At 41.0% G+C, this 18,359-nt stretch overlaps 1 protein-coding gene across 2 annotated transcripts in view; it reads left to right on the top strand.

The window, feature by feature from the left end:
- The window catches only part of SEC63 (SEC63 homolog, protein translocation regulator), a 38,750-nt gene extending 21,958 nt beyond the window's left edge, over positions 1-16,792 (top strand). For both annotated transcript variants that reach the window (XM_066613178.1, XM_066613171.1), the window contains 11 exons: positions 491-583; positions 4,528-4,682; positions 5,586-5,733; positions 6,020-6,102; positions 8,156-8,215; positions 8,928-9,104; positions 9,653-9,808; positions 10,522-10,623; positions 14,455-14,553; positions 14,655-14,759; positions 16,381-16,792. In XM_066613178.1, coding sequence (XP_066469275.1) covers positions 491-583; positions 4,528-4,682; positions 5,586-5,733; positions 6,020-6,102; positions 8,156-8,215; positions 8,928-9,104; positions 9,653-9,808; positions 10,522-10,623; positions 14,455-14,553; positions 14,655-14,759; positions 16,381-16,524 — 1,322 coding nt within the window. In that variant the 3' untranslated portion in view covers positions 16,525-16,792. The remainder of the gene's footprint in view (positions 1-490; positions 584-4,527; positions 4,683-5,585; positions 5,734-6,019; positions 6,103-8,155; positions 8,216-8,927; positions 9,105-9,652; positions 9,809-10,521; positions 10,624-14,454; positions 14,554-14,654; positions 14,760-16,380) is intronic.
- Positions 16,793-18,359: the final 1,567 nt, after the last annotated feature.

The following is an 18,359-nucleotide window of genomic DNA, read 5'->3' as shown; positions in this document are numbered from 1 at the left end:
AAGTAATGTGCATCCATAGTGCTGCCAAAATACACACCATTTTTCCTTTTATTTAGGATTTAGAGAAGAAAGAAGTTGGAAGGGGCTAAAAGTGAAAAATGGACAAAAAGACAGGGTGTGACCACATGTCTTGTTCTAATTATTGTGTGGATCAGGGAATTTCAACAGTTACACCCCACCCCATGAGAACTGGACCATCCAAAATTCCTTCTGCCTTTGTATCTTATCACCTAGTAGAAAGACATCCAGTAAACAATTAAAAGTGGATCATTCAAAAGTGGTGATGGTGGCAGGTCTGTAAAAACTGATAACTGCTACTTGACTGTGTGAAATACTTGCACCCAGATAGATGCACACATTTATTAATTGTATGCCAAGGTTATGTTTATAGCCATGTGATAGTAGGGGAAAAAACGAGCTGAGTGAAAGTTAACATTCAGTGTCGGTCTTGGCCACTACACAGAAGTGCTCAGTATTTCATGTTTTACAGATCAGCAGTTCATCCTCAAAAAGTGTCCTGCTCTGTTACAAGAAATGGTTAATGTAATCTGCCAACTAATAATAATGGCACGTAGCCGCGAAGGTAAGGAGTAAATTATTATATGCGAATTAGTAATTGTTTCTTTGCTTCTTTGTGAAACCTACAAAATATTCAAAATTTTGTCTGCTAGTAACTGTCGCTGATTACGAGGAAATAACTTACCTATGAGGACAGCTAGTCAGCAGTCTAAGGGGAGGGAACATAGTGCTTGAAAAATTATTTTCAGATGTCCTAATGTAGGGTTAATAGTCAAACATTTGACTTTTTTGTTGAGTTGAGTAAATATTTTGAGTGAAAAGATGTATTGTATCCTTTAAACTCTGTACTTCAAAACATAGCAAGATGTCTGACTCAGAACAATATTTTTTAAAATATTGGGGTCTTTTAATTTTAAAAATGTTTCAATTTCATTAAAGTACATGGAGTGTGTATTTGTTTCAGAATAAGTGTGCACATCTGGTTCCTTTTTCCTTTCTTTTGAAATTGTCTGTAGTTATGCATGGGGGTCCAAAAGGAATGCATGCTATTCCTTTTATTTGAACCCTGTTCATTTTCATTAAGGGATTGGGTCTTACCTTGTAATATAGCAGTAGTGGGCTTTTTAAAAAAAAAAAAAATTCAACACCTCCAACATATGGGGGCAGAAGAATGCATTTTCTGTTGGTTGCCACGTTCCTAGATCTTGCATAATTTCAGGGCATTATGAGGAAAAGAATTTGTTGCCATGTTTTTCTCCCCCATTGTCCTCTCCAATTATTCTAAACCTGCCACTTCTGCTGTTCTGTGAGGTAACCCCACCTAATAAAAATACAGGTGCGGCCTATTTATCCACGGATTTTTTTATCTGCGGATTTGTCTCAACGCGAATGGGGTGGGGGAACCAAAAGTCACACGCACCTTTGCCCTGCACTGGTGTCTCGCTCCATTTCCAGGCAGCCCAAAACACTGCAAAAAGGCTCTGCCTCGCCTAGGCAGGGAAGTAGCCCTGGAAGAAGTTCCACTTGCAAAGGAACAGTAACACTCCTGGAGCCCCTGAGCCAGTGAAGAGGGGAAGGGGGGGCCGAAAATATATATAGCCAGAACATGTGCAGGAAGGTGCACTCTCTCTCACTCACACGGGCAGGTGTGGTAGCAACAGAGGTGATTGCTTTAAAAAACCCAGGGAGTGTTTGCCAAATCCCCCCCCCCCATTGAGATGGTGCAGGCAATCACAGACACCAGCAAGCAAAGCATGAGATATAGCCTACAATCCTCTCCACACTTTCCTGGGAGTAAGCCCCGTTGACTGGAATGTTCTTACTTCTGAGTAGAAACACATAGGGCTGAACTCTTAAAAGATCAGCATCCCAACTGTGAAAGAAGCCGGGCAGCTGGCAAACGGAGGGGGAGAAGAGGGGATTTCTTTAAAAAACCCAGGGAATGTTTGCCAAATTCCCCCCACCCAGTAGCGTAGCTAAGTGGGTGCAGGGGGTAGCAAATCCACTGGGCTACAGGGTGGGGGGGCAACAATGCCCATGTGAATATCAGGCTACTGCAAGGCATACACAGGAGGAGAGAGGCTGCTGTAGGCATGCAGCAGGAGACAGGAGATTGGGGGGGTAATAGTCGACTCACTCGCTCCTTGCTGCCATCCCCCACCCTTAGCGACTTAGATTGGGCTGCAGGTGCAGGGCAGAGCAACTAGTCCAGCAGCTGAGATGGTGGTGGCGGCAGTGGCAGCAGCTGCGGACTGTGTGGTCTGCTGCCCTTTGCCCTCCGCGACTGCTGTGATGTCTGTCAGGAAGATCGATCTCTGCTGCCTGTGAGGGCAGGGGGCAGGGCAACAATTTAGCTCCAGACAGGCACACAGGAGAGAGGCATACAGGAGAGAAGAGACACTTGCCCAGCCCTAAGCATGTGTACTCAGAAGTAAGTCCCATTATAGTCAATGGGGCTCACTCCCAGGAAAGTGGGGCTAGGAGAGGATCCTGAGAGCCCAGCCCAGGCGTGTCTACTCAAAAGTAAGTCCCATTATAGTCAATGGGGCTTACTCCCAGGAAACTGCATAGGACTGTAGCCTAGGTTCCACTACAGGCGCGGACTGGCAGCCAAGAGGGAGCTGCTTGATGTTGCTCCTTTTCCGTTCTCCCCTTGCCTTCCCTCCTCCCTGCCTTCCTGGCTACTGTCTCACAGTGCCAGTTACGGTGGGCTTGGGTGCCACGATCTTCTCCTCCAAACATTGTCAGGCGGGAGGGAAGAGCTGGCAGCCAGACACTGGGCGCTGGGACCAACACGAGGAAGGGGGCAAAAGTTTAGCTAGTGCGTGCCTACAACTGCAGCCCAATCTAAGTTGCTCACCAGGGTTGCAGTCATATGCACACTTTCTTGGGAGTAAGCCCCATTGACTATAATGGGACTGACTGCCAAGGAGGCATGCATAGGATTGGGCTCTTGGCTGTCTGGCTGTGATGCGTTCCCTGCACAGAAACCTGAAGAGAGCATGCAAGGCAAGCTGCAGGAGCACTGAGCAGCACCTGGCACTTAGAGCAGGCCTGTCCTTTCCTCTTAGTAACCATCATCTCATCATTTATTTGTAATTCATCTATCCCTATTCTATTCCAGTTCCTAAAGGTAAGCTGCTGGCTCTTAGGATTTTCTCCAGCTCTCTGCACCTCTATCAAACTGTATATGCACACTTTCCTAGGAGTAAGCACCATTGACTATAATGGGACTTACTTCTGAGTAGACAGGCACAGGGTTGGGATCTAAATTAAATATGCCTTTTAGATTTGTGGAAGTAAGAGGGGTGGTGGTTTGAAAGAGGGCCCCTTTGGTTTCTTCCCTTTTTAGAAGCCTTCAGTGATCTCTAAGAACTTTTTTATTTCAGCAAGCCCTCTAATTTTAGTCTTCTCTAGCAGCTGACACCTGCTACTTTTATTGATGGTTTTATGATATATTGTATTTTATGTGCTTATGTGTTCATCCTTTATGCCTGTGATTGTTTGCTGCTTTTTTACATTGCATTTTACAGTTTTATTTTAGATGTATATATGTTCAAATTGTTGTAAGCCACTTTGGATGCCCCTCAGAAGAGAGTGGGATGAAAAATTAAATAGGTAAATAAATAAATAACTCAACTTAGATTTTAATTCATACTACTTATGGCCCAGTCCTAACTTTCAACAAATGCTTGCTTTTCAAAATATTAACTAACATTTCTCACTCACTTTAATTAATAAAAAAGACCCAATTTAATTAATTAAACTTGATTTCATTGCAGGGGGGGCTACAAAGTGTTCTTTGCACTAGGCAGCAAATGGCTTAGCTACGCCACTGCCCCCCCCCATTGAGATGGTGCAGGCAATCACCAACACAAGCAACCCCCTCCATGGCGCAGGCTATCACGGACACAAGCAAGCCTTCCCATCAAGCAAAGCATGAGATTTAGCCTACAATCCTCTCCACACTTTCCTGGGAGTAAGCCCCATTGACTACAATGGAGCTTACTTCTGAGTAAAAGCGCATAGGGCTGGACTCTTAAAAGATCAGCATCCCATGTGAAAGAAGCTGGGCAGCTGACAACGGGGAGGGCTGAGTACAGAGCGGAGGGGAGGGGATTGATAACAGCTGCCTTAGTTTCCTTCCATCTGGAAGTGTCAGGCTGCAGTGTATTTGCGTAACTCTATGGAATTTAGCACAACACGTTTTTTGTTAATTGCAACGAGTCACGGAATGGAACTAACGTGCATAAATAGGCTCCACCTGTAATGGGAATTACAAAATCATTGAAATGGGACAGAACGAGTAAATGACCATGTTTGTGTGTGTTTAAAAACAAAAATGAAAGTAATAATGACTTTTTTCCTTGCATATACCTATAAAGTAACGCTCTAGGAAATTGGATCATTTGGTAGTTCTTTGAACCTTTTATAATATTGCCTGAGTTCTTTCAAACTCACATTGACAATTCCATGTATAAAATTCCTCTTTCCTTTCCCTACCCCCAGAAAGAGAATTCCGTGCTCCATCATTGGGATCCCTGGAAAACTGCATGAAACTTTCACAGATGACTGTCCAAGGGCTTCAGCAGTTTAAATCTCCTCTTCTGCAACTGCCACATATTGAAGAAGATAATCTGAGACGGGTTTCTAATCATAAAAAGGTGAGACACTATAGATGAATCATGTTATCTTTCTTTGCTAAAAACTTGGGAAAATTCATTGTTTGAGCTACTAGTTCTAAAACACTTTTGTCCAAAAAAACTGTACTTCATATGTCTAAAACAGGGGTCTCCAAACCCTGGCCCGGGGGCCAGATGCGGCCCACAGCAAGCCTCTGTCCGGCCCGCAGCCAGGTTTCTTGTCCCCTGAAAGCCTCTGGCCCACTCAACGGAGCACGACCAGAGCTGAGCTCTGGTTGTGTCTGGAGGGTGTTCTGAGGGCCAGAGAGGTTGAATGAATGAGCCCATTCATTCATTTATTCACTCATCTAAGTTCCACCTTTTATTTATTTAAATTTTATATTTAAATTTTTTTCCGACCCTCAGCACCATGCCAGATATTTGATGCAGCCCTCTGGCCAAAAGGTTTGGTCTAAAAGAACAGAAAATGGACTGAACCCTGAGTAGGTATATGTTTTCCATAGACTATGCTTCCTAAACAAACCAGGCGCTTGCTTCTGTGCCAGGAGGCAGCAGTTATACTCATACTGTTGTCACTACCTACCTTGGTGTGCTGAGTAATGCAAGGCTAAGCAGCTGCTGAAATATCAGTTGACAGCACCAGCATAGACAATTGACTGCTGCTTTCACCACAACTGATGCTTGTAGCAGTTATGTGTCCACTGGTCCTGGCCTTTTTAAAATCCAGTCACTATCTGGTATTACTGAATAGGTGGAAAAGGTGGGGTAATAGGTGTACAGAGCTTGATGCTGGTGTGGTTGGCTTGAAATTAGTGACTGACTTGGCTAGGGATGGACACATGATGAGAGGAAGTTAATACACAACTGATGTGATATTGTATTTCACCCAAAATGGAAATCAGTATTTGCTTTTGCTTAACACAGTACAAAATCAAAACCATCCAAGACTTGGTGAGTTTAAAAGCATCTGATCGCCATAATCTCTTGCACTTCCTTGAAGATGAAAAATATGAAGAAGTTATGGCTGTCCTTGGGAGTTTCCCACACATTACCATGGATATAAAATCCCAGGGTAAGTGGTGGCATTCTGTGTGTGTGCTCTAGATTATTTTATATGTGTTCATGTTGTAGTATGAAAAGTGTCTTCAGATTTTTTTCCTAGGATGTTCTCAGTAAGGTGGAGATCATACCCTCGACAGTTTAGTAACACTGATTCACTAGCAAACTACATTAAGTCATTTCTGTCCAATGTTGCATATATGCAACAGGACCAAATGTGTACACCTGTGGGCTGGGCAAAAATGGGTTAATTGAGAAACCAGTACAAAACTGAAATATCTTTTTCTTTTTTATCTCAGTTTTAGATGATGAAGATAGCAACAACATCACAGTAGGATCATTGGTCACGGTTTTGGTCACCTTAACAAGACAGACAATGGCTGTGAGTATACAGTGTGCTTAACCCTTATTGTGCAGATTTATCCTGGAATTCTAATTTCATTAAAATGTCTTAAATTTATACCCCAGCTTTCCATAAATGCTCAAGGTAGCTAACAAAATTCTTAATAAATACAACTCAATAAAATCAACTATACAAATTTAAAAGATACAATGATAATGAAATTTTTAACATATATATCCCAACACAAATCCCACTGAAACCTCATAGCAGCATACAGCAGTCAGAAGTAAAAAAAAAAAAAAAAAGCCATAAGCAGTAAAAGACAGCTTACCCCAACACCCCACCCACACTCGAAGTACCAATCTAAACAAAAACATCATCAGCCCCTGCTGAGAATATCTTGAAGCACGAAGCTCCTTCATAAGGGAAGGAATTCCACAGCTGTGGTGCCACCACAGAAAAAGCCCTGCTTCTCCCCATCAGCCCCTAACTTCTGTTTCAGGCAACATTTGAAGCACATTGTCAAATGTTCTTACAGGACTGTCTGGAATTTATGGAAGCAGACAGTCCCTAAAGTACCCTGGTCACCAGTTGTAAAGGTATTTAAATGTTAACATCAGCACTTTGAATTAGAAGCAAACTGGCAGCCAGTGTAGTCACTGGAGCAATGGCCCAACAGAGTCAGGCTGCTGATCCCTAGCAACTGCATTCTGCAGTAACTGCAGTTTCTGGACCAAGGGAAGCCCCATGTAAGGGTTTTTTGTAGTAGTCTAACCAAAACCTCTCCTCTTTCCTCAAGGTAGGGGGCAGCATCATTTGTGAATACACATTTTGAGTTTAGGTTGGCCCTCGTTATCTACAAGAAGTCAATTCCCAGACCTCCTACGGATACTGAAACCCACAGATAATTGAATTCACAGGTCGGACCCATAAAGGACCTCCAGAAATGACTGGAAATGCCTTCTAGTTGCATCTGGAGGGGTTCTGAGGTGCACTCACAGCCTCCCTGCACCTCAGATGGCCTGCCAGAGCCTTCTGAGACACACTTCCTGTTTTTTCACTAAACTGGAAGTGTGTGTCAGTAGGCTCTGACAGACCTTTTGAAGTGCAGAGGTCAGGCATGGCCTTCCCACACCTCAGAAGGCCTCCTTCTCAACATAACTGGAAGACTCTTCTGGTCTCATCCGGGTGCTAGAGTGATCCCTCCTCACCCATGTTGGGTCAAATCCGCCGGTCCTGAATACATGGATAAAGAGAGCCAACTTGTACTAAAGGCAGCCAAAAATTGTTCACCTCCTGGTTTTATACTCTGTCCTCTTAATATCATTCCAAATGCATTATCACAATATCAGTAGCCCATATAAGCTGAAGACTTTGTACTTGGGGTGCCTCAAGGCACAGCTTTAGTCCAGGCCTAAATGAATCAATTGAGGGGCGAGTGAGTTTTTATAAACTGAGTTTCTAATAGGAAAACTTAATCCTAGATTGACTCAAGATTGCATTTGTTGTACCAACTGGAGAATGGTCTTTCCTAGTAATATTAATGTCTGTTCTTTTGAATTAGAAACCAGTGAACTGTTTTAGACTTTGTGCATGAGATACATTTTGAAATACTACTATAATATAGAAGCTTCTTAGTTTGTGAAATGGCTGCAGTTTTTCAGTATTTAATGAGGTTATGGCATGAAAAAGGTTGAAGACCATTGTATTAAGGCTGAGAAACAGGAAAGGCTGAGTTACTAATTTTCTAGCAAGGCACTTGCTTGCAAAGACTTTAATGTGCTTACTGTCACTATCAGTGAAGCTTATGTAGTTCTTTTGAACTCTGCAAAATTTCTATCCCTCTCTGCTTTAAAGCCCTCAGAGTGGCTTAGGCCTGACTTACAGGTGTCATACTGAAATAACAATATGTACATCTACTTATGAACCAGTTCAGGGTTTTTTGTATTGGACAACTGGTTTCCTAGAATGATTGTTGGAGGGAAGTAACACTACTAAACTCCTGTGAGATTGGTCTGAACTGAATTGATGATCTGTGCATTACAAAAGTGGTATAGGGAGACTAACCTACTTTGCTTGCCCCTTTATTTAGGAGGTGTTTGAGAAAGAGCAGTCTACCTGTTCAGCTGAAGAGCAGCCTGCAGATGATGGTGTAAGTTCAAGAACTGGTGCTCATGTTTTTTTTAAAAAATGGAGAATTAGCTGTATAAGAAGCATGCACTTCTCTCACTTTTCTAAGTGCACTGCTGAGCACATTCCTACCCTGACACCAGGGTATTGACGGTCGTCTTGGAAATTAGGTTTGGTCTATCTTGCCTACTAACTGCAGCATATAGCTACATTCCGAACAGGAGTCTTAACTAATCTTTGACCTTCCTCTCTGTGCTTTGACTTCTTCCTCCATCACACTGACCTCACCACCTGGCTTGTACTATTGTTCTTCCATCCTGTTAAGGATGAGCTGCCTACTGCTTCCAAGGGGAATGCTCTATGGACCAGAATTGAACATATGAAGCTGCCATACTGAGTCAGACCTTTGGGCCGCTTAGCTCAGTATTATCTGCATTGATTTTCTATAGCCCTCCAGGGTTTCAAACTGGCCTACCTGGAAACACCAGAAAATGACCCTGACACCTTTTGCATGCAAAGCAGGGGCTCCACTGCTGAGTGGCAGCCCCTCCTTGGCAGATGGGCTGCAGAGTCCTGGCAGCTGCCCTTTCTGGGGGTTACTGAGGGCACTTTCTTATCATAAATTGCTTATAAGGCTCTGCTGAAGTCTTTTGTTCTGACAGCTGGAGCATTTGAAAATGACTTGCCACTGACGTAGCAACTCTTAACAATAACATTACTTCACATCTTTGCAGCAAGGAGATGCTAACAAAGTCAAGAGCAAAGGATGGCAACAAAAGAGCAAAGGAACAAAGAAGGCTTCAAAGTCAAAAAAGAAAAAAGTTTTGAAAAAGAAAGCTGTTCCGACACCTGCACCTCAGCAGCAAACCAAACAGCAGAAGCAGAAGCAAGCAAATGGGGTCGCTGGAAGTGTATGTGTGAGCAGAAATACATCGAGATGAAGGGTGGCTTTGCTCTAAGGTTGAATATGAAGTCCAGTGAAGAACTCCAGTTGCAGGGACAGAACGGAGCAGTTTGAGTTTATGTCCAGAAAAAGATTATAGTAGCCAGCAAAGGAATGATTTGTGAATTTTAGGCTGCATTTCGTCAGTCGCCTCACCTATATTAAAGTACTTTTCTTCTTAGAGGCAGGTTCAGTACTGATTGGTAGGAGAGGAATCATGGAGGCAGGACTTCTGCAGACTTGTCACCCAAACCTGCCTTACCTTCTTAAAAACAAAGCCCACTATATTAGACTGAGTCCCTATTAAAATGCTGTTTTATTTGTTTGGCAACTTGTATCTTCACATCAGTCTTCATAAGACATTCTGTAACAAGTCCGAAAGACAGTTGGGTATTCCTGAAGCAAAATGGCACAGCACAGTATTCCTAAGTTCTTAGTTGCAGCATTGGTTAATCTCTTGAGTCCTGTGTCATTGTCTGATTCTGAAGGCATTACACGGTTGTCCTTTTTGTTTAGGAAGTCGTAAAGGAAGATGACGATGAAGTTTCGGATAAAGGAAGTGAATCCGATGAAGATGACACCAACAGAGACTCTCTAAGTGAGAAAGATGATGGAAGCGATAGAGACTCAGACAGAGAACAAGATGAGAAACAAAGCAAGGATGATGAAGCTGTAAGGCTTATTTTTCATTGCATGATGTCATTGTCATAGGGCTGGAGAATTAGCATGAGGGTCAACTGGTATGATCACATGTTTTGGGAAAACTCTCTAAATTAGGCGGTCCCCTCAATCAGAAAGGGAATACAATTTTTGGTAATTGAACTGTACATAATGTATAGGAAGCAAATGCTTTTGTGGTTGCAACCTGGTAGCAGATAGGCAGAGAAGACTATAAGGCCTCATGTAAACATTTTGTTTGTACAGTGGAAGCTGTGATACCATACTAATAATTGCATTGCGTAAGTTTGCATTTGGTCTTAGAACTAGAATTCCAGAAGATGGGGCCTCCACAAGTGCATATAAAATATTCTCCTGTCCTGAACAGCTTTATATAATGTAATGGTAAGTGTAGGGAGAACTGATGGCTGCTGTCAAAGAATTGTAGTGGTGATGACACTGAAATAATCTAATCCATAGTTCAGAATATAAAATGACACTGGTCATCTTTCACTGAAACATAGACATGTAGAGGGTGTTGTGAAAAATGGTGTAATTAATTTCCATTGCTACTTTATTTTCAGAATAACTGGTTTTCTTCCCTTTTGTAGGTGTCTATAACATTGAAGTGCATGTTGCACTCTCATTTTTATGTGCTGACTCTTATGATGCTGGAAAATTTCTTTTGAAGACATTAATGAACAAATTTAACTCTTTGCTTTCATCAGGAGTGGCAGGAATTACAGCAGAGTATACAGCGAAAGGAACGAGCTCTCTTGGAAACCAAATCAAAAATAACTCATCCTGTTTACAGTCTCTACTTTCCTGAGGTCAGCAAATAGATACCTGTAGTAGTAATATTGAGATGAAATCATTCATTTTACCTGCTACAAAGAAAACTTTAAGTATCAAAATTATTTTTATTAATACTGTAACCTTTTAAAAAGTATTTTATGGTATACCTTTTAAAAGCTAATTCTTGAACTGTTCTTCAACCCATAGACTTTAATCAACTATAGTGCCACAATGTGGGTGATTCAGTGGCTGCCATTTTTATGTACAACTACATTCTTATGCATCCTTTATTCACAAAGGAGAAATTTCCAGTGAATTGTGCATTTAAACTTTAGGAAATAGGATTCTCTGTTTCTGCAGCAACTGTTGTCGAGAACTTCTTAGATTTTCCATTCCTTTTCCTTACAGAATAATAACTTAGGTTTTGCCAAGGCTGTTATCTCTTTCTAAATAGGAAAATAAACTATTCCCTGAAAAAGATGTCAGGATTGCACAAATTTCAGTGCAGACATTTTCCTTGCAGAAACTTACCCTCCTTTTCTAGTTCAACACACATCCTGGTTCTCTGGTGTGCCTGCATTTACCATCCATCTGTTAGAAAGGGAAATTGCCCATTTGACAGGAAGTGTGCCACCTTTAACCAGGCATGTGCTGTAGATTCCAGCTGATGATCCCCTTACAAAGTAAACCTTTAGAATTGAAAGCTACATCTTTGTCAGGGCATGCCAAATATAGGGTTGAATGTTTAGTTTTGTCGCACAGCTGGGGCCAGGCTACACATTTTCTCAAGATATTGCCTATTGTTGTCTTATAAACTTTGCCTTGCCACAGACATGTTAAAAACAGTGAAAAGTATTTCGGGCTAAGTGCCATCTAAATTTGAAGAGATGTCTGACAAGATTACCAAGTTGCATTAGCCTAGAGACACAAAGTGAGATTATCATTTTCCTTCCAGGATGTGTGACCCAGGGAGCAGGTGGAAATGTAAACAAAGGGTCTGAGGCATGACCAAAGTCTTGTGGAAATATGGCCTGTGGGACAGTGTTTCTGGGAGAACAGGTCACTGTGTATGCTGGTATATGAAATAATATTGCTTGAGATAAGTGTTGATAATAGCATAACCAGGAATAAAAATAAAATGGGGGTAATTACTCACAACACAGTAATAACAGAACACAAGGTGAACTTTGGACAAACTGAAGTGTTGTCCAGCACTATTCAGTAGCATGCATGCTGGTATAGAGAGGCAATAGAAATATACAAATACCAAAATAATACAAACAAAAGAGGCCATGAGAGTAAGTGATGCATGGTTGGCAGCCCTGAAGAATATTACTATGCGGAGAGCAAGGAATCTGTTACAGTTGATAGTGAGGTTCTTAATATAGTGAGTAATCATTCTGAACCTACAGAAGAACAGATGACCACTAGGCTTCAGTGCTCACTAAAAAAGTGCAGTCGCTGAGTTAGCCCACCAAAGCAGTGGGTGTAGCATTAGGATTTTGTTTAAAATTTAGACCACGGCACTTGGCCCAAAATACTTTTCAGTGTTTTAACATGGATGCCATTTGTGAAAGCCTTAGTATGTTTGCCACAGATTGCTGAAGAGTAAACTGTCTTGAGGCATACATACTAAGCAGATGGCTGACCTGCTGTATCAGGGTGTTGAAGACTATAACTTGCCATTAACTGATTCAATTATTAATGTCAAAACAGCCTTTATTTTTGCAAACAGTTGCCCTGTTTGATCCTTGGTTGAAGTGTTTTTGTGCCATTAAGAGTGTAAATTAGACACTTAGCCTTCAGCTAGACCTATATGGTGAAAATTGGAAACCTCTGGTGTGTATTTTCAGACAAAGCAACTATGTTAAGCTTATTAGCTTGCATTGGTTTAATAAGAAATGTTCTACATACAATCCCAGTGGTGCTGCTCACTCTAATTTTGTGTACTTTAAACTGTCAGACAGTGAAAGTAACCTTAAAATATAATCCTTCATGTCAACTTCATGGAATCAAGGTCAGAAGATCCAGGCTGATTTTGATGGATTGGTTGGTTGATTTTATTATTCCTGATATCTGCAGCAAAAATACGTGAGATAATTGTGGAATGAGTCCTTTTGTTTTTGCTTTTCTGTGTCAGCTTCTTGTAGTAGAGAATTTGACTCAAGGAGGAGACTGCTTATCAGTTCAAATTCAGATATAAATTGCTCTTTATTGCAGAGTTAAAATTTGACATACTGTTCTTTCTCTTTGCTCCAAACTTGAGTGCAGCCTTGTGTACTAGGTCTGGTAGAGAGAATTTCAAATATGGGTGCCAGGTATATGAAGCTCAGGACAGGAGCTCCACCTTCAACTCCTGGGTTACATTTTGTTCCTGCTTGAGCAGAAGTCATAGAACCTGCCCTACTAGGGATAAACACTTTTTTAGGCCCTGATTTTCTTTCTTGCCTGTCTTCTCACTTATTTCTTCTAAACAACTTGGGCCTAAGTTCTCAGAGCAGATGAGGTGGTAAATATAAACCTTGCCATTACAAGCTGCAGTTTTAGCATGATGGAAAAAAAGGTGTCTCTAGATGAATTAACATGTTGGGGTGGAAGAGAGGTTGGGTTCCCTTGTTCTTATGCCCGTTTTTTATGCACAGGGAATGTTTTGTAGAATTTTTTGGTGTGTTTTGTGCATATTTCATCATGAAAGTTCCTACTGCAAATCTGAATGAAATGGTGTAGTTGAGACACATCTGGCCTTTCTTAGCGCTAGTATTCTGAAGAAGAAAAATGAAGATGAGGTTCTAGGGCAGAGATTCTCAAGCTGGGGTGTTGTGATGTCCCAGTGAGAGAAGCCCTGTCTGTGCCCCTTTAAGGGGTGGGGGGGGGAATGCGATCGGGATGATCACATCACTGCCAAAGCAGGGGCTTTGGACACTTAACTGAGCTCATGCTGGTCTCCAGGGAGGGGGACACCCATGGACACCTCTGCAGAGCTCTTCAAGCCAAAATCTAAAAATAAAGATCACGACGCATTCCAATTTGTGATTGTGAAAGCCCAGGGAGAGATACAATCATTCCAGTCGCGTCACTGTATTCCCCCCTCCCTTGCAAAGACTTACAGCAGGTTCTGAACTGCCAGACAGTTTGGGAACTGCTTTTCTAGGGAATCTCTCTTCCACCACCCATTAGCATTGGATCAGGGATGAGGTATAAAGTAGCTGGGCCTCCTGATTGCTCACAGGCTAGAGATGAAAGAGATGGAGCACCAGAATATGGAAAAATGCTGAGATGAACCTTTATCTGAAATGTAGTTTATCCCTTGAAGAGGTATAAAAACCCCAGTGTTATAATAAAAAGCCTCCAATTGAATTATTTCTCTTGCAAGAAAAGCTTTCTTGAGATCCTGTGTCTAAAAGCGCTCCCACTTGACTTTTAACACTTCTTTAGGAATAAATCTTTTATGATTTGTTACAATATTTGAGACCCACCTTCCTCTTGTGCTTTCCATTGTAAGGGGCACTTTTTCAAGTGGGTGCTCCTTTATTTAGCAGGGGGAGAGTAACTGGCCCAGCTCACCCCAGCACTGTCTGTTCTAGTGGCTGTCTGCTAGTATTCATTTGCATTTTTTTAGATTGTGAGCCCTTTTGGGACAGGGAGCCATTTAGTTATTTGATTTTTCTCTGTAAACCGCTTTGTGAACTTTTAGTTGAAAAGCGGTATATAAATACTGTTAATAATAATAATAATAACCCAACTCAAGCCTTTTGAACCCCTGCAATTTGGAAGTTGTGAAACTTTAAGTCCAGTTGCCCTGGTGATGCTTGGGATAGGGTTTTTGAACTGTCTCCAATGTTCTTTCATTTCCTTCTCCTCAACAGGAAAAACAAGAGTGGTGGTGGCTTTATATAGCAGATAGGAAGGAACAAATTCTTATATCTATGCCATATCATGTGTGTACACTAAAAGATCGAGAAGAGGTAAAGTATTTTCTCACTTTCCAACATTTCATTTGAATACTTCAGAGCATTAAGTGATGAGTTGTGTTTTTTTTGGCTTGAATACATTTTTGTTTTTCTAGGTAGAACTAAAGTTTCCTGCTCCAGGCAAACCTGGAAACTACCAGTACACTGTTTATTTAAGATCAGATTCCTACATGGGCCTGGACCAGATTAAACCATTGAAGGTAAATTTTTCTGTCATTTATAGACTTTGACTCTTTTTTGCTGCAAAGTCAGTGCAAATGTTAAAGGTGACTATTCCTATGTGGAATTTAATCAGCATATGATTTCTTACCTGTTTTCCACACTTCTTGTTAACATTGCATTTGTCATTTTGTTCAGAGATTGGTTTAAATTGTAAAGAGACTAAGGTCAGACTTCTGCTTAAGAGTACACTGGAGTGAAACAGCATTTTAGTCCCCCAACAGACTCATTTCCAACACCATCCGAAAAGTTGTTGCACTTCGTTCCAAATTCTTGGGGCCACCCACAGCAGTCACTGCATCTACGCAACAAAATGTCAAATGGGGCATAGAACAGAACCCTCCCATTTCATGGTAGTAAACTGGGAAGTGGGGTCTCATACTGAGACATACACTCTGTAGGCTATGTACATTCCAGTCCACATAGTGTTACTTCTGCTCACAAAAAACGTTTTGGCAAGGGGGAAAAGAGATTTGTTTCCTCCAGATATTTTGTTCCACATTTCGTTACTGGTTAAAAGGAACACCTCGCACAGTGCTCAGTTTCTTGTGTTTGCATGTATCTGCATGCATAGCTACAAAAATGGGCCCAACCAATCTTTGTGTATTGAGGTACTATCATTAAACAGTGGTTCTCAAACATTTGAGCACCAGAAGCCACTTTTTAGAATGATAATCTGTCGGGACCCACCAGAAGTGATGCCAGTAATCTGGAAGTGATGCCATGGCTGGAAGTGACATCACCAATTTTGGCTTCAAACCCAAGCCATGATCAGCTAAAGGTCTCATTACAGAACATACTCATGCTGTTCTGCATAGCTCAGAATTCAAACATTCTAGCTCAGAAGTCAAAGCAGAACACACACTTGGATCCATCTCCAACTACACAGCCTGCCCCCCCCCCTTTCAGTGTCCCATCTTCTTGTCTGTTCAGAGCAAAGCAACATGTCTCCCACCAGGAGCCTGCCCTGCCCGGCATCTCTGTATTTTCAGTGATGGCTGTGGTAGGTGCTATGTGACCCACCTGAATTTGGCTTGCGACCCACTTAGTGGGTCCCAACCCATAGTTTGAGAAATACTGCATGAAGATATTACTAGAAAGTATGCTGTTCACCTTTTTCAAAACATTAAACCTTTTGTCAGTAGTACTTGGGCAGGAATTTTAGCCACTTCAGTATGTCATCCAGAGATGTAGAAATAAACAACGAATGTGCTTTTCACACTAATGTGCAGTTCTTTGAATAGTGTTGTTTTTATTTAATAGTACTGTCCGTGAACCACTTCAATGAGTTAAGTGACTTCTTCTGCTGGTGGAACTTCAGTGGTCCTCCATGAGGGGTTCAAGGATTGAACTGTTGAACCATGCATGCCTTTTCGGGTTGTGATAAAAAATGCAGCACTAGACAATTATTTGTTTTTCACAATGCATGTTGTATGTGCTAAGGACTTTACAATCCAGTTTCAGCCTTTCATCATTGTTGTGTTTGTTTACAATTCCATGTGCCATCAGCATTTGATTACTTCCTGAAAATAGAGATCTCTCCTAACTATTCCTCTCACTTTCTCCTATTCTTTTCTCCCAAATCATCCACTCTGTTTACAGCTGGAAGTTCATGAAGCTAAACTGGTGCCAGAAAATCATCCACAGTGGGATATAGCAATAGAGGGAGATGAGGACCAGGAGGACAGCGAGGGATTTGAAGATAGTTTTGAGGAGGAAGAGGAGGAGGAGGAGGAAGATGTCTAGACAGTGCTATGAACTAACTGTGTTACTTTGGACATCTCTGCAAACTTTTGACCTGGAAAGGGATTGAGACAAAAACAATGCAGAAGTACTGAGAAGGTGGAATTTTTTTAGTTTCTCTTTACCAATTATGAGTGCTTTATGTAACTTCCCAGTGGAGGTCTATTGAGCAGTTGGTATGACCTGGAAGATGCTTATGGTTCTTCATAGCCTTTAAGTACAGGACAGTGCATTTATTTCAACTGAAAATAAAAGTACATTTTATTCTAAATGTCCAGAAGTGTGGGCTATGTTCTCTGATCAACTTTTGTTCCAAGATATTCAGAGGTACTATGATTAAATTGAAGCAATCTTTAAATCAACTTTTCACATTAGGTTTATTTTAGAAGTTGTTTGACCTATTTGAAATTTAACACCCCCCTCAAATTTCTGTCTTGGGTAAAGATCCGAGATCTTTTGCAGTGGTACCCAAACATCGCAGAAGCAAAGATTATTCATAGCTTTAAACCTTCTGTTTTGCCTCAGACAGATTTCAGAACATTTGAACTTCAGAAATTGGCATCTTACCACTTGTTGGGTACATTCCATATTGTCATGAGGGCTGCTTTTTTTTTTTTTTGAGACAAATCTACTTTATGGGTATTGGGAGGGGAACTTTTGCCCTGGATTCTCATGCTGGTTACAAGTATTTCTTGACTATAAAACATTCTTGATTGTTTAAAACATGGTTAAGCATCTAATATCAGTTCATACAGGTTTTTATTTCTTGGGAAAAAGCTGTATGTGTAAAATGACAGTGGGACCATATGTTACACACAGTGGTGGCTTATAAACACTACCTTTTGTAAAAGGTATGCTATCAAAGCTGAAATTCTTGGCTTTTAATCTACCTTGCCCTGTCTGTAGCCTTTTAAATCAGACACACAGACATGCTAAGATGGTATTTTTTTGTATTTATTGAGAACTATTCAAAATAAATGGGACTAAATTTGATTAAAACCTTTGAATTGTAATAGTGCATTTTTCCTCTATACTGAGGGCTGAACAATTGCCATGGAGAACCAGGCTTCATATTACCAACACAAATAACTGCTTTAAAAATCAAAAGTGTATAGCTGGGGCTTTCTGTGCTGCATAAGCAAAAAAAAAAAAAAAAAGAAATCTTACAACAGATTCCACTCTTTCTTCCCACATATAAAGGTAATAACTTTACTGATGTGGTTAGAAGCTAAGAAATATATCCAAATGTCAATCATGTAGTAAGATTTCTGTCACTCAGTGTTGAGGAACAACAAGACTGAAATACTGTAAACTATTGTGACAATGCGTTTGTCGTACAAGAAAAAACTTTCCATATATGGAAGCCACCCAAAGGCCAAAAGAGCTGCTCACTAATCTGTGACCCTGTTTATTAAATAGAGGACTGTCACTTTAAATGCAAACTTACATTAATATATTTCTTTGTAATTGCAATAGTTGCAAATAAAATTTGAAAATGTCCAAAATGTGAAAATGGTTTCATTTAAAATGCTCCAGTGCTGAGAGGCTTTGCAATTTAAGTTGCAGTATGGGTATTCCTGAAGTATTTGCATGCCAGATACAAGCAAACAGAAGAATGCTTGATCAATTTCCTGTTTTTCCAGTTTTGCTCATGATTACCTTAATTGTAAACCAAGCTTGTTAACATTGTCCCATCTCTAGTGACTTGTCCCTTGGAATAAAAATAGGAGAGGCCAAAATTGAGTGGTAGAGCATCCATTTTACATTTAGGAGGTCCCACATTCAATCCCTGGTATCTCCAATTAGAGGATATTGAGAAGCAAGGCAATAATATTGTA

The sequence above is a fragment of the Tiliqua scincoides genome, chromosome 1 (assembly GCF_035046505.1).
Source record: "Tiliqua scincoides isolate rTilSci1 chromosome 1, rTilSci1.hap2, whole genome shotgun sequence".
NCBI classification, from domain to species: domain Eukaryota; kingdom Metazoa; phylum Chordata; class Lepidosauria; order Squamata; family Scincidae; genus Tiliqua; species Tiliqua scincoides.
Note: the sequence above shows the minus strand (reverse complement) of the source record. Positions and strands in the feature narration are given on the sequence as shown.